Source organism: Medicago truncatula, chromosome 5, assembly GCF_003473485.1.
Source record: "Medicago truncatula cultivar Jemalong A17 chromosome 5, MtrunA17r5.0-ANR, whole genome shotgun sequence".
NCBI classification, from domain to species: Eukaryota; Viridiplantae; Streptophyta; class Magnoliopsida; order Fabales; family Fabaceae; genus Medicago; species Medicago truncatula.
The window spans coordinates 28442744-28458916 of record NC_053046.1 but is presented as its reverse complement, the minus strand read 5'-3'; the positions used below and the strand labels follow the sequence as shown (position 1 = coordinate 28458916).

The following is a 16173-nucleotide window of genomic DNA, read 5'->3' as shown; positions in this document are numbered from 1 at the left end:
CTGAGGGAGGTGGGGGGTGCTCAAACTTACGCCCAGACAGGCCAAGCTAAGAACCACACTGACCCACATGACCCTCAGATGAACCGTACTTCGTTGCAGCGCGGTTCCATCCTCATTGACCGTTCATACAAACCCTGAAAGTTTTCAACGAGGTCCTTATCTATGAAAGGCCAACGATGGAAAACTATGGTTGTAGAAGGAAGAAGAGGAGGAGATGGTGGGAGAGGATGGTGTGAGAAATGGTGGGGTTTGGAAGACTATTTATAGGGAGGGGTGGGTCAAAAACGGTTGGGAGACCATAATTGCAGTCAAAAAAACGTGGTAAAACACGTTTTTTTGACTTGACCATCGACAAAAACGTGTGGTGCAGACCACCGGCCATGACTGATGCATTCCGGAATATAAAATTTGGAATGCACATCTGTTTTCTGGAATATATTATCCGGATTCATGCGATAATGGTGAACGAGGGAAAAATTGGCACTTCCTATAGGGCTAAGGACATTCCAGAATGTAAAATCCGGAAAGATTCAGAGCCATTAATGTGGGTTTGGACGGTTACAACCACCAACACGTTTTCATTGACTGTATTAATGACATAGGACTTGTTTTAGGCTATAAATAGGCTTCCATCTTCAACAAATATCTTCATTCTTCACTTCACCTCTTTTCTTCCATTTTCTTCAAATGTTTTTAGTTTTTTGAGGGGTGTCGATGGTGTCATGGTCATTGTTGACCGTTCATAGGAACCCTGCAATTGCAATGCATTGCAGCTTGTGTGGGGTTCATATAACGGTCAACAGAGACCCTTGACATCAAAGAAAGACACAAAAAAACACATAATATCTGATCTGGATTTCGTATTCCGAAAATCACTAACAATCTGGTCCGGAATATATAATTCAGACAAGAGGTATTTTTGAAAATTTTACAAGACACGCAAGAAGGCAACAGAGTGGGAAAAATAATAGTCTTTTATCTTTAACTTTTTGTGGATAAGGGCTCATATTTTATCATTAAACATGGGCAGTACAGGAGCAATGTTCAAAATATTGACTATTTCAAGCTTCCGTCCCCACCTTAACTAATAACAAAATCTTTCCCTTTCCCAAAAGAGAAACAATTGAAACAAAATAATCCACTGTAATATTATAAGATTTTGCCCAAGGTTTAATTAGTAAACATTATACACAGTCCCCTTTTTTCAGTTATTCTATGTCCTTTCCTTTATTGGTAGTGTCACCGTCCATTTACATGATATGCTTTAAAAGTTGATCTTCCACACAACTCAATTATAGGACTAGTAATTAACACTAAGTCAATGGATTTTGCCGTTTCAAAAAAATAAATAAATGGAAATGAACAAAATACAAGTACTCTATGATACTTGCCATGTTTTGTTTTCTCAAGGAAGACTTCCAAATTTTCAACAAATCCATTACCTGAAAAATCTACTAGGTGAGTTTCTTAATGAATATATGATAAGTGCACATGATTTGTTTGTGTTTATATTTTTATCCTAACTTTTATGCATATATTTGATTCTATACAGTATGCTAATGAAAAATATTGATTCATACGTTTAAGATGAATGAATTTGCAGACAAAATTGAAGCAATAGATGTTGGAATCGACGAGTTCGGGTTTTGCGATTCTCCTACATCAGATGCAATTTTTGATGGTGCTAGGAGAGGATTGCTTTATGGACAAAGCTTCTCTGAAATAACATACATTCATATTCATGAATGTGACGATTTCTCTGTACGTATAAGAAAAAAAATATAGTCTTGTTTATTGTATAATGTAGCTAACTTCGTCTAAATTACATATAATCTCGTCACGTTCTTTGATATTATTGAGAATTACGTCAAATACAGTCACGTCATAATCTTTAATTTTTGAAAATTGAAATAAAACGAGACAAACATATTAAATTTTTTGATGTCGTGACTCAAATCGTGGTTGCATACTTTTTTTTAAACCTTATCTATGGTGAACCAAGTGACCAAACTTAATGAAGTTATGAATATATGCAGATAGGGGTGTTTTGTCTTCCAGCAGGAAAAGAATTTCCACTTCATGATCACCCGGAAATGACAGTGTTGAGCAAACTTTTATATGGATCTGTCCATGTCAAAGCTTATGATTGGATCAATTTTGATAGTACCAAAGAGCAAACAAGTAAGAATAATTACTATAGTCTATATATATTTTTTTGGAAAGAACTAGAGTCTATATATCTATAGCAAAGAAGTACCCTCTTTGATTAGGCGTGTTCCGTATCAGACATGTACTGCGTCCGACACCGACATTTATAATTACGTTATGCAATTTTCTTAAATTATTAACGATATCAGCATGTCAGTATCCATGTCCTGTCCGATGTCCGTGTCCGTATCCGGATTCCATAGGTCTATATCATAAAGGTTATATAGTAGAACGAATTAGAATAAACTCTGACCTATGACACAAACTTAATTAATTCAAATAGACAATTTTTATGTGGTTGCAGTAGGATTGGCGGGTAAGGTAATAGATGAAGTGATGAAAGCACCACATGAACCGTCCATATTATTTCCAAGAAGTGGTGGAAATATTCATTCTTTTAGAGCGTTGACTCCATGTGCAATACTAGATGTGCTGTCTCCACCATACTGTGAAGATTTTGGAAGACCCTCCACTTACTACTATGACATTCCTATCCCTTATCTTAATGGTATAATTTCATTTTGTACCTTCTCATTAATTACTCTTCATTCATTTATGCATCATGTTTTTCAATTCAGTTTAATTTGAGCCATTGATTGATTCATTCACAGGTTATTCCATGCTTGAGGAGAAACCATTGCCTGATGATTTAGTTGTTCATGGTGCGCCATACTTTGGACCTTCAATTGTAACCTTGTATGATGATTATGATTTTAGTGATCAAACCAGTGATGAAAACCATGTATAAATTATTAAGTGTGTGTATATAATTTCAAAGGAATTTTTTTTTAAGAGGCCAAGTATATATATTAGCTCTTTTATTATATAGCTCATTAGCTCTCACCAAATCAAGTGATAAGGTGGACTTAACTAACCTTTGACTTTTAAGAAACAATGTAAAAAACAAGTTTATATATTTTGAGGGTCCTAGGACATCTGAAATTTTGTCATATGAGTGTCATCTTTGAATATAAAAATCTAGTTATAATCTGAATATTCATCCATAAGTGAAAATTACTTGGCTAGTCGCAACATCGACTAACATATTGGCTACTTGCATTGCATCATTGTCTTTAGAAGTAGCTAGATTCAGATTTCTATAATCTATGCACACTCTTATCTAACCATAAAGCAAAAGAAACAGATAAATAGACAAGTTTCACCAAATAATACAAGTAGTAAGGGCCTCCAAACTCATTTTTTTTTGTTACATGAGAGAACGAAAAAAAAAAAGTAAAAGAAAAAGAAGCAAAGAAAAACTACGTCCTACACTCCTATAGCATCAGCTAATAAGACTGAGGATAAACATGATAATGGTTGATGCACACTCTTATCTAACCATAAAGCAAAAAAGCAGATAAATAGACAAGTTTCACCGAATAGCACAAGTAATCAAAAGTAATCTTAAATATTTGTGACTGTCATGTAGATGGTTCTTAATAAGTGCTAGTAGTTTGTTCTGTTGTTTGGCAGCTTAATTTCTTTCGTTTAAAAGCAAAACTTTAGCAAGATAGATGTTTGTAGTTCCTTTGCTTCTTAGGATTAGTCTTGGCTTGCTTCCTCAGGTGTACCTAGGGGTGTTTGCGGTGCGGTTTGGATCAGTTTTGAGGTAAAATGTCAACCGATCCAAAATAAAAATCACATACGGTTCGGTTCGGTTTGGATGAGTATTCTAAAAAAATCCGAACCGAACCGATCCAATTATATGCGGTTTAATTTGGATCAGTTTTTGGATGTCAAAAATGCAAAATATATTTTTTTATTTAATCTTTTTTAAGGAATAATTTTTCTTTATTAATATTAATATTACACAAACATGGTAGAATAATAGGTTTGATGCAAAATATATTAAAAAAGATAAAATTATAGTATGAAAATTATTGATTATTTTTTAAACATATGAAGTAATAATAATATAGATTAAATTAGTGCAATATATAAGATTAAAATTTAACAAACAACATAATAATGCAATATATAATACTAATAAAAGAATAAATAAGTATTAATATTTATTTTTGCGGTTCGGTTCGGTTTTGGAAAAGTGATCCAGAATCCGATCCGATCTTAGCGGTTTTTACAAAACAACATCCAAACACATCCAAATATATTCGGTTTTTTGCGGTTTTCGATTTTTTTGGATCGGTTTGCGGTTTTAGTTTGGATCGGTTTGAATTTGAACACCCCTAAGTGTACCCTCTATTTGTATAGGGTTCATGCCCTCTCTTACCTTTATTGCTTACTTTTGCCCTTATTAAAAAAATAAATCTAACTATTTTTCTTTATCATTGTGTTTATTGTTTGTTAATCTCGATGTTTTGTGAATTATATTAATTGATGTATTTTTTGTTGAGTTTAAAATAGATTTGGGCACATAAATCAATTTTATGGCTGTAGAAATTCATTAGCATAATCGATTTATAGGAAGAGTACTTTAATTTTTTGGAAAATTGACTAGAATTAATAATAATCGATTTATGGTGTTGAAAATTTGCAAATTGCTTGTGTTTGGAAGATGCATGGTTTGGAAGAGAGGAAAAGATTTATTTTCTTTTTTAAATTACGAATACTATAAAATATTTTTAAAAATTTAAAACATTAATATAATAAATGATCATATAATATTTTAATCACACTTAATTTATTTAAAAAATATATTTTATATATTGTCTGTAATTAAAAAAAAAATAAAAAAATCATCTCCTTCATTCCCTTTCTAAAACATCAATCCAACCATACAAAAGAACTTAATACGACATCTGTACTCAAGATCTTTAAAAAGGTAAGTATATTTATTTTGTAGGTCTTCCAACTTATACTCCATCCGTTTTAAAATACATGTTCAAGTCAACCACTTCACATATGTCAATGCACAATTTTGACCGTTAATATCTTTAATTATCTAAAGTAAAAAATTACAAAAATTTAATATTTTGAAAATATTTGTCGAGACAAATCAAACAACATCTTACATGCTAATATTTGTATTTTTACATTAATTAAAAAGTATATCAAAGTAAGTCAAATGAATAATACATATTGTAAAAATTAAATATATATTTTGAAATGAAGAGAGTACGTTCCTCAAGTCAACCTTCATTTCTTCAACCAAGTTAGACTTCTAACTTATAATTGACACCAAAAATCACTACCAAATGTAAGTTCATGCATGTTACATCATGCATTCATTTCTTTCGTCAAAGCTTTTTCATCCACTATCTTTTTCTTTTTCAACAAATATTTATAATTCATTGCTTCGGCGTGTAAAGTAAAGAATAATTATTTCTCTAAAAAAGTAAGGAACAATTCAGGGACCATAAGAAAAAAAGGAATACTTAAAAAGATTTTAGTAAATATAATTGTCATATTTTATATATTTAACACCTGTATTTGATATTGTTTATTAGTGAATCTTAAGACATAATAGTTCATTCTTTAAAAAAAAAATATAATAGTTCCTATAGTGAGCTTTGAAAGATGATCAGAGATCCACAGAAGATAATGTAGGATAATATTTGACTAGACTTCGGATAATCATGCCTCTTTCTCAATTTTACAAAAAGAATTAAGGGTTAAGACAGAAGAAAAAGAAACCAAGTTGCCATGGGATGCAGGACCAATTAATTCAAAATCTACCGTATTGATTCCTTTGAAGATGTTGGAAGTTCACACATACGTGTTGATTAGGCATGGTAGATAACATGCTACTACTTGAAAAAAAAAAATACATATATACTTTTCTTTTAACAGCATAACCTAGAAAATATACTTTTTCCTTAAAAAAAATAAAATAGAAAATATACTTTATTTAAAGTTTTTGTCAAATTGAAATTTTCTGGATAGACATTCACTTGAAAATTTACAACACAAATTAAGGATCGCTGGTTCAAACCTAAATATTACAACATACAACTTAATAATTTTGTTATTTATGAGTTGAGTTAGGAATGTCAACCAATTAAACTTTTTTTTTATCCAATGTATTATTAAATACATAAGTTTCAACAAATTAAGAAACTCTCTAGATAGATGAGTCATACCTCATCACATGGGATAAGAACAATTCACTACAATGGGAAATAGATTTAAAAACAATTTTTACCTAAAAACTTAATAGTACAAAGAAGAGAGAGACAAATACCATAGTTTTAACAAGAAAATCTACTAATATTATACTTTTGATAACCATATTTAAAACTTAGATGGAAGATTATCATTTGTTTAATGTTTATTTTAATTAATATTCACACTTTTAGATTTAAAATACAAATTTAGATTTCATGCTATTAAAATTTTAACATATTAGCATATCTTTAACTATTGAATTAAGATCAAACGGTTGAAGTTAAAATAAAAATGTTAATCCTTTTAAATTAAAATATCAAACATAAAATTTAAATCGTTTAATTTCAATTCAACGACCATAAATGTACTAACAGTGAGAATGCCTCAAAATTTCTACCGACATACTAAATCAGCAAAGTGATAAAATAATAGAGAATCCATTTCCACTATGTTCCCTTCATAAGAGTCAAATAGTAGGTTGCGTATTGGTAAAGTTTAAGACTTTGGGGGCTTTTCAAAAACCCCTAGAACCTACTTTTGTTCTTGTTTGGTCTAAAAAGGAATCACAATTCATCCAAGTTATTCTGAGCTTTATTACTTTTCATTCCTTCTTATTACTATTACATGCAAAGAACAGAACAAACAAGTGTGTAGAATTTCTGTGATCAAAAGCCTTGCAATAGATCATGGATCGCTATGAGGTTGTCAAAGATATTGGTTCTGGGAATTTTGCTGTTGCAAAGCTTGTTAGGGATATCTTCACCAAAGAGCTTTTTGCTGTTAAGTTTATTGAGAGAGGCCAAAAGGTATATATATACTTCACCTTCAAACCCTTTCAATATTTCAGTTTCATTTTTGTGTATTGTGTGTGTGTGTTTTGGTTCACTATTGAGATGTGTGTGTACTTATGCAGATTGATGATAATGTCCAAAGGGAAATCATGAACCATAGATCATTGAAGCATCCTAATATTGTTAGGTTCAAAGAGGTTAGTTAGTACACTCAAGATTCTAATCATTGAAGGGTCTTTTCTTTTTAGTTGCTAAACAGTATAAAACTCAGCAAAAATATGGCAATGATTCTTGCTTTTCAAGACTCCTACTTCCTTTGTTTCCATTCTGTCAGGGTTGACTCAAGGGTAAGGCTACTAAAGTCCTAGTTTAGACCCACCAACAAAAATTTATTTTTCATTATATTTCCAAATTGGCTTTAGGCCTCACCTACTATCGAAAATTATTGGATCGGTCCTGCTTTCTGTTTTGTTAATTTGTGCTTATGTAGTCTTCTAGCTTATTGGTTTAAAACTCAATGTCTTATGGATTGGGAATGTGAGTATCACAGAAAAGTAACATACATGAGCATTTGAGTTTTGTGAGCTGTACATAGAATGTGTGTGGTTGTGGGAAATAATTATGAAATACCACCAATCTATGTGTCACTAACACTTCATATTGAAGACATGTCTGGTGTCTGACTCATGTAGATATGGATACCGACATGACACCAGTACATGTGGTTATATTCAATCGCTTTCATAACTTTTTACCAGTGTCTGTCAGTTTCAGTATTGTCTAGTGTCCGTGTATGTAACGGTGCTTCATAGCTACCAATACTGTCACAAAACATAGAATGTATGTGTGTGTGTGTGTGTGTGGAAAATAATTACGAAATACCACCAATCTATGTATCACTAACACTTCATATTGAAGACGTGTCTGGTGTCCGACTCACGTAGATATGGATACCGACGCGACACCAATACATGCAGTTATATTCAATAGTTTTCATAACTTTTTACCGGTGTCTGTGTCAGTTTCAGTATTGTGTCTAGTGTCTGTGTATGTATCTGTGCTTCATAGCTAGCAATACTGTCACAAAAGATGGAAGTTAGCCGTGGAAACATTATAGTTATGTATTCTATAGTTAACTAAAGTGGGCTAAAAGTAGGAATTGGATTTAAAATTATACATTGCTCCCCACAAACTTACGTGGAAATGGTATTAAAGTTATTTTCTTCCTACTTGTTCGTTTTTGTATGATATTTTTTTAGTGTGGTGGTGGGGATGATGGATCTGGGTTCCATGCATTAGAAAACACATGTATTTATACACACAAATTAATCTCGACTGTTGATTTGAGATTGGTTGGATGATTCATATAACAGTTATTTCATGTAGTTCATTCATGAAACTTAGAGACCTTACTATCGAAGCTCTTTGATTTATAGTTATCATATGGTTAAGTTTCATGGAAGTATCGTTAATTTTCTGTTTTCTTCCTTTTGAATTAATTTGATATTGAACCTTGTGCTAGTGGTTATATTAATGCATACCTCTATCGAAATATTACTCTAGTCAATTTTGCATGAGTTTTGATGCATGGACTTGCATCGCAGGTCCTGCTAACACCAACACATCTAGCCATTGTAATGGAGTACGCTGCTGGAGGAGAACTGTTTGAGAGGATATGTAGTGCTGGTAGATTTAGTGAAGATGAGGTAATTTCGAAACTAGAGTTTACTATATGAAATATTTTATGTATTTATTCTGTCTTCTGTAAAGTTGCCCTTTTGATGAAAAGGTTGAACAAAGGCTCTGTTCGGATACAGGTATTTAAGTGCTTACAGCATAAACACTTATTGTATAAGTGCTTACGTATAAGTCATTTCTATAACAAAAGATAAAATAAAGTTAAAAGCGTTTTCATACAAGTCTAACTATTTTGAAAATTGAAAACAACTTATGAACATATCATAAGCTTTTTTCCATAAGCTCTCTCAAAACGTCTAACAATAGTTTATGTTAATAGATAAGTTCAAATAAGCCAATCCGAACATGCTCAAAGTCCATCTCTTACTAATTGTTTCTGTTAAGCTCGTATAGTCATTGTTACATTCATAGGTTTTGGTTCAGTCATTAATATTTTTCTTTATCAGGCAAGGTTTTTCTTTCAGCAATTGATATCAGGAGTCAGTTACTGTCATTCAATGGTACGAAACTAAACAAAACTTCATGACGAATCTTCAAATTGTATCTTTGCAATGAATAGATATTCTTAATAAAATGAAGTTTTATGCAGCTAATATGCCATAGAGATCTGAAGCTTGAAAACACACTCTTAGACGGAAGCACTGCACCACGAGTCAAAATTTGCGACTTTGGTTACTCAAAGGTAACATGTTAACAAAAGATTACTGCTCCAGAATCCTTTTGTCAAGTGATGCTCATTTGTTTTTACCATGTTCTTTAGTCATCTGTGTTGCATTCACAACCAAAATCTACAGTAGGAACTCCAGCTTACATTGCACCTGAGGTTCTGACGAAGAAAGAATATGATGGAAAGGTGGAGTCTTATTCTTCCTTATTATGGATTTGGATTATGAGCAGTGTGGCTGCAGTCAACCACATCTGGACCATCCTTGAAAGCTGTTGGATTATGCATGAGTCCAAATTTCAATGCAGGTCTTGTCTTTTTATAAATATAAAATACCGTGCTTGAAAGCTGTCGGACGGTCCAAATGTAGCTGACTGCGTGCAATCACGAGGCTGTGACTGCACACAGCGCAAATCCTTACTTATCCTTTGTCTCAAATTTTTACCTTTTTTTTGTTATTTAAATGAAGAGGGTCCTTTTTGTATGCAGTTTTTTTTTGTTTTTATTTGCTAACTATATTTTCATTGAAAGCTATAGATTGCAGATGTTTGGTCTTGTGGAGTCACCTTATATGTGATGTTAGTCGGCGCTTATCCTTTTGAAGACCCTGCGGATCCAAAGGACTTTAAGAAAACCATTTCCGTGAGTGTTGTTAACTGCAAACTTATTGAATTCCTAAGCAGTATGAAGTCTTGAAATAAAATTGAATTGTTTAGTTATGAATTCTCAGTTCTGATGTTTCAATTGGACCTCTCTTGGTTTATTGCAGAAGATACTTAGTGTTCAGTACAAAGTTCCTGATTTTGTACGAGTTTCACCGGAATGTATAAATCTTCTATCTCAAATATTTGTGGCTAATCCTGAAAAGGTAGAGAGTTTGTTTGATCTTGAAAATCTAGTTTTAGTTTCTTTGTTGATAAATTCCTAAAAGCTACAAGACATAGGCCCTGTTTGGAAAAACAACTCAATTTAACGCTTATAGCATAAACACTTATCATATAAGTGCTTACGTATAAGTTATTTCTCTTACCAATGCATGTTTAAGTGTTGCTTTCCTCTATTTTGGACATGTTGATGAAAATATTCCCTTGAAATGCATGTAGCTTCCTCCTTTTGAATATCATTCAGTCTTTCATGACTTTTTGCAGAGAATAACAATACCAGAAATAAAAAACCATCCATGGTTTTTAAGGAACTTACCAGTAGAATTAATGGAAGGTGGAAGCTGGCAAAGCAATGATGTAAATAATCCATCACAAAGTGTTGATGAAGTTCTGTCCATTCTACAAGAGGCAAGAAAACCTCTTAACAACCCTAAGATTGGTGGACTTCTTAGTGTAGGCAGCATGGACTTGGATGAGTTTGATCTTGATGCAGATCTTGAAGATATAGAAACATTTGGTGATTTTATGTGTCCTCCTCTTTAAGTGTATTCATGAACAAATATTAGCTATTATTTGTTGTGAGGGTGCTAAAGCTATCTAGCATCGACACATCAGATTGAAGACGTATCTGATGTCCGACACAAACACATGTAGTTATGTCCAAATTATTTCCATATTCTCAAATTATTACTAGTGTCGTGTCCGGTATTTTTATCTATCTATGCTTCATAGTGCATTAGTTCCTTGTTTATATTTCAAGCTTCACTTGTATATATGGCTTGTTATTATTAAATAGTTTTCATATATGTTGGGACTCAATTTCCTTATGTACTTTTTGGATCTTCCTTCCTCCATCACACTTTTAAACTTGTGGATATGATCAAAATTTGGAACTTGGAGATGCAAGTACCTTTTTGTAAAGATGTAATATCTCATGAGCTTTTGCAATAAGGAGAATGTTAAGTAAAGCAAGTTGTGGCAGTTTGAAACTGATACAAGGGGAAAGAAGAATAGTAGAGACTAATTTAATCAGAAAAACAATTAAAAGAAAAGTAGACTAATGCTTGTGGATTCTATAAGCATGTGGATTCCATGTTTTCAATTATTGATGCTAATTTTTGTTCCATAACACAATGTTCCAGTTATGTTGGCTTTCGGTGTTCCACTGTCTCATTTTCTCTCCATTATATGTAAAGATAATAAGGCTAGTAATAGTAATATTTTATAGCAATTATAAGACAGAGTTCAGAAGAAGAAAGTAGACATCATAGTTGTATACTTGTATCTAAATGTGTAATTAAACATCTATAAGATGAAGGAAAGTACAAACAATACTGCCAAATTCATAAATAGAAATGAAATACAAACTTTTCACACCATACAATAATAATACTATCATCATAATCTCCAACAGTATACATCACACAATAACGATATGAACACGCGAAAAGACTTCAAGGGGTAGATGTTGAAGGTGGTGGAGAGAAGAAAGGGATGGAGGAGATAATGGTTGAGATTGAAGGAAGGTTGGGAAGTGAATTGGATGGAAATGGTGGAAAGTTGAGAGATGGAAGTGTTGGATTGGTTGGAATGCTAGGAAGTGGTGGCATAGTGAGCTTAGGCACTGAAGGGATGGTAGGCAATGGAGGAACATTACCTTGAGGTTGAGGCAATGTTGGCATTGAAGGCAAAGGTGGCAATGTTGTTGGGACTGAAGGCAACGTTGGAATAGAAGGCAATGGTGGCAATGTTGTTGGAATTGAAGGCAATGTTGGTTTTGGTAAAGTGGGAATGCTTGGCAAATTGGGTTGTGTAGTTGTTTGCAAAAGGTTGCGAGCTTCTAGGTTCATGTTTGACAAGGTAACAAAAAGAAGTAAAGATGTAATGATGGTTTTCATTGAGGCCATGACTTCTTACTTGATGAAAGTTGGAAGAGTGTTTGATTTGAGATTTTATGAGAAGTAAAGGGATAGTGCTAGGTCTTATATAGAGTAAGATATATGATATTGGTCCAACAAATATAATGGTTTGGACAACTATAAAAGCTTTTGCAAGTTTAAGTTGGTTTTTTTCTTTTTTGGAACTTAAAGTTTTAGTTAGTTCAACTTCCTTGATCAAACTATTTTTGTGGTCAAGCAGCTAATATGGTTGGCTGTATAATTAAGTTATAAAACCATAATATTCAAATGTTGGATGCCAACTCTTACTGTTTTGTATGTAAAAGGCGACAAATTGTTAAGAGGAGTTGGACTATCTAAGAGTAGGTTATTCCAATCTAGTTTTCTCTAAAGCATCCTTTAGGATTTTAGCTTGACTTATAGTTTTCCCTGTAATGTCATTAGGAGGGTTAAAAACTAAGGAGGCTGAAATTTTAAATTTGTGGGGAAATAAAAAATCAAATTGGGTGGTCATGTCCTCACAAGAATTGTGTGGAGGAATGATTATAATTTGAAATCTTGATTTATTCAAAGCTAAAAAGAGTGTATGTGGTGAATTTTTTTTGCTGTTGAGAATTTGTGCTGAATTGGATGGAGGGGTATATATAAAGAGTGAGATTTCTTTCGCAAAAGATATAAAACTATAGAGGGAAACTAACACATACCTAAAGAGTTGGAGATTACTTAAGGTTTTTAGTGAGTATTGTGAGGATTGTCACTGCATCGTGTCCAAGACGTTGATACGTTCTGATACGCTGTCAATATGCATTGAAGGAGTATCATAGTTTTTTTAATTACAAAAAACTCTGATAGTCCTCAGATATTTCTCATGACTCTTTATCCCTTCCTTAATTATTATTCTCTAACTTTAATTACCTTTTCTCTACTTTAATTGATGCATGTAGTTTTTTTTTTGGTACAAGAGAGGATTTGTGGCCCAAAAAAAAAAATTAAGTTACACGATTCCTAGGCATGTAATCACCAAAAATATAAAAAATAAGACTTTAAAGTTCACTAGAAGGAGACTCTAAAACAAACCGATTCCAAGAATCCAAGGATAGACTAATATTTTGATGCATGTAAATTTTGATGCACCCATTTAATTTTTAGTATTTTCAAAATTTGTTTATTTTTCTCATAATTCTTTTACTTTGCAAATTGAATTCACTGTTGTGCATGTAATATGCCACAATTACCGATTCTGAACAAACAACTATATAGAAGATACAAACAAACTCACTAGTCACTACTAGAGTACCCACCTTGAAGGAAATGGTAGTAGAGTATTCCTTGATTCAAACCAGTCATCTAGAAGCAGAAGCAACATAATGTCAGAAACACCTTCTATGTGCATGCAAATTTGAGGCTTTTGGGTAGGAAAAGTGATGAATACAAAGAAGAGAATACTAAGATGTGGGACATTGGTGGAGATGCATGGGAAAGCTTTGATGGTGTTGGAACTCTTGAAGTTACATCCTTGTCTCTTGATGAATCAAATTTAGAAGTTGCTCTATTTACCGATGATGGTGAATGAGCAGATGGACATTGAAGGAGATGACGTTGATATTATATTTTTTAACCGTTTATAACTTTATTTTAATTTTTATATACGTATCTTAAATGTATGGTATCTTATATTTTTTAATGAGCAACGTATCATCATATCCGATACCTCGCATCGTAACCGTGCTTCATAGAGTGATGTTTAGGAGGAGATTTTAATGTGGTCATACCCAAAGCATAAAGGAGGGCGATGAGTAGAATAGGTAGGTTTTTGTTGATTGAGGGAGCGATATAGTACTGAAATGTTGCAGGCGAGTGGCTGGGTGAAAAGGATATTTAAAAATAATAGGGGGCCAAGTCATTTAGCTTTAACAATTGTTTAAGGGAACACAATTTTGAGGAAGTGGTATATTAGGTTTTAACGGTGGGACTTGTTTCTTCAAAACATGCCCAAGACTATATTGTTTGGTGCATGAATATAAATGGTGGGTAACCTGAATCAATATATTTGATATTATATTATGTTTTAGTGTTAATCATTAGGTTTATCTCATTCTTATAAAATCGGCTTATAAGATGAATGATGCATCTCTTTATAAATTATAGTTGGATCTTTTCTTTAATTTATGTGGAACTTGGGTTTTTACTAATAGTGTAATCATATCAAGAATTTGTACCCATAACCCAAACCACAATCTTTAAACCAAAATAGTAAAAACAATCGCTGAAACATACATTTATAGGAGAGGAATGCCAAACTTTTAACAAGTTCAAAAATAATATATATATATATATGAGGAGGGATATTTTGACTCCAAGAGTAACTCTAAAAAGTTACTCCACATCTTAGCCATTGATTTTAATATGAATTAATGGCTATAATTTATTATTAATTGTCTAGGTAAGATTTTGCTACTAGTCCGTAAACCAACACGCCTCCGTCTCCGTAGTTTGATACCACATGTTACGCTTTCCATTGCAAATAATTGTTTAACAAATTAATCTATATGGATTGTTAATCAACAAAATCTATTACATGTTAATCGATTGTTATTGTTATTTGAATTTATGTTTTCTTTTCCATCCCTTGTCACTGAGACTATGGTGCCTACAAGGAATGCAAAATATGATTTGTAAAGATGTGTAATGGTCTGACACTAAAATGAAGGTTGTTCTTCAAACTTTAAATACATGTGAGATCAATCATGTTAACACTGCATTGAATAATTAGATTGATGAAACAAAACGCTTTAGGTTGATAAAAATCGAGCCTAATTATAATTTAATAAGCAAGAAATTTATTGAATTAATCACACCGAATGTGATGATTTATTTAGTTAGCCAACTTTTTGGGGTGAAGGAATGTACAGTTTTGTAGATGTGGATCTATGATTTTTAGGATTTGTAGGTCAATACATGCTACACAAACCTTTGTAATTTGTTTGGTGTCATGTTTGTTGAGACCATGAATAGAAAATTCTTCCAGTTGATGTTAAAGGCATTCAACGTGTTCCAGGATTCTGCCGTTTAATTCTCTCACAGGTGCGGGACTATTTAGGAAGAAGTATCATAAAAGTGTTATGCTAGGGATTAATAGTAATTAATCATAACCATTAATTACTATTAAAATCAAGGGTTGTAATGTGGAGTAACTCTTTAGAGTTACTCTTGGAGTCAAAATATCCCTCCCCTATATATATATATATATATATATATAATCACACACACTAATATATAGACGCCATGAAGCTAAAACATACACAAAAGTCGACAACATTGATATTGACACATAGATCCTGATAATAATTTTAGAAAATACTCCAAAGTAAATGTATGTTATAATAAGCGGCAATGTGCTTTTCTAAAAAGAAAGATCAAATAATTGGTGTCGTGTTGGATGCCAACAGATTGCGAACACTTAAACACACTTTCAATTTGAAGTCTCGATGATACATAGACAAACAATTTGATCCAACACAGTAATAATTAAGTCTTGTAGCTCTTAGGAACCCATTGACTAACAAGAGAAAGAGTTTCCATAATCATAGTAGACAATTGAATGCAAACCATAATTGATTTCAACCTTGTGGGATGCATTGATCTCGAGAAGCAAAAAAAAGGATGTTAACAATTCAGAATTTGGTCAAACGATAGATAAGTATAATTTGAAGAAAAAATATTTTACTTAGGAATATCTTTCACTACACAACTGATTCGACATTAGTTTATAGGTTTAAATGCTATTTTGGTCTCTTAACTATTTAATTGGTATAGCTTTGGTCCCTTCTGTTAGATTTCCGTTAGTTTTAATAAAAAAAGTTAAGTGCGGATATGTGTCACCTTGTCATTGACTCTGAGTTTTTTTTTTTTTTTTTTTTTTACAAAAAAATATATATTTTTTTTATAAAAAAATGTTTTAATTT

General features: G+C 32.3%; 3 protein-coding genes across 4 annotated transcripts; 2 read left to right on the top strand and 1 right to left on the bottom strand.

Moving 5' to 3' along the window:
* Positions 1 to 1222: 1222 nt before the first annotated feature.
* Positions 1223 to 3149, top strand: LOC11425992 (plant cysteine oxidase 4). Of its 2 annotated transcripts, none has more exons than XM_003615110.4 (5): positions 1223 to 1458; positions 1604 to 1761; positions 2037 to 2181; positions 2513 to 2716; positions 2820 to 3147. In XM_003615110.4, exons 1-5 carry the CDS (start codon positions 1353 to 1355, stop codon positions 2954 to 2956), a joined length of 750 nt encoding a protein of 249 aa, XP_003615158.1. In that variant the 5' UTR covers positions 1223 to 1352; the 3' UTR covers positions 2957 to 3147. The 2 variants fall into 2 exon arrangements, with proteins under 2 accessions (XP_003615158.1, XP_024640139.1); XM_024784371.2 differs by having other exon boundaries at positions 1374 to 1458; positions 1588 to 1761; positions 2820 to 3149.
* Positions 3150 to 6742: 3593 nt separating this feature from the next.
* On the top strand, positions 6743 to 11028 carry LOC11432123 (serine/threonine-protein kinase SAPK2). Its single transcript, XM_003615109.4, has 9 exons — positions 6743 to 7079; positions 7187 to 7261; positions 8669 to 8770; positions 9209 to 9262; positions 9352 to 9444; positions 9523 to 9615; positions 9964 to 10068; positions 10196 to 10294; positions 10575 to 11028. Exons 1-9 carry the CDS (start codon positions 6960 to 6962, stop codon positions 10851 to 10853), a joined length of 1020 nt encoding a protein of 339 aa, XP_003615157.1. The 5' UTR covers positions 6743 to 6959; the 3' UTR covers positions 10854 to 11028.
* A 526-nt stretch (positions 11029 to 11554) lies between these two features.
* On the bottom strand, positions 11555 to 12283 carry LOC11442299 (protein PELPK1). The gene has a single exon (XM_003615108.4). The coding sequence runs from the start codon at positions 12215 to 12217 to the stop codon at positions 11765 to 11767; it is 453 nt and encodes a 150-aa protein (XP_003615156.1). The 5' UTR covers positions 12218 to 12283; the 3' UTR covers positions 11555 to 11764.
* Positions 12284 to 16173: the final 3890 nt, after the last annotated feature.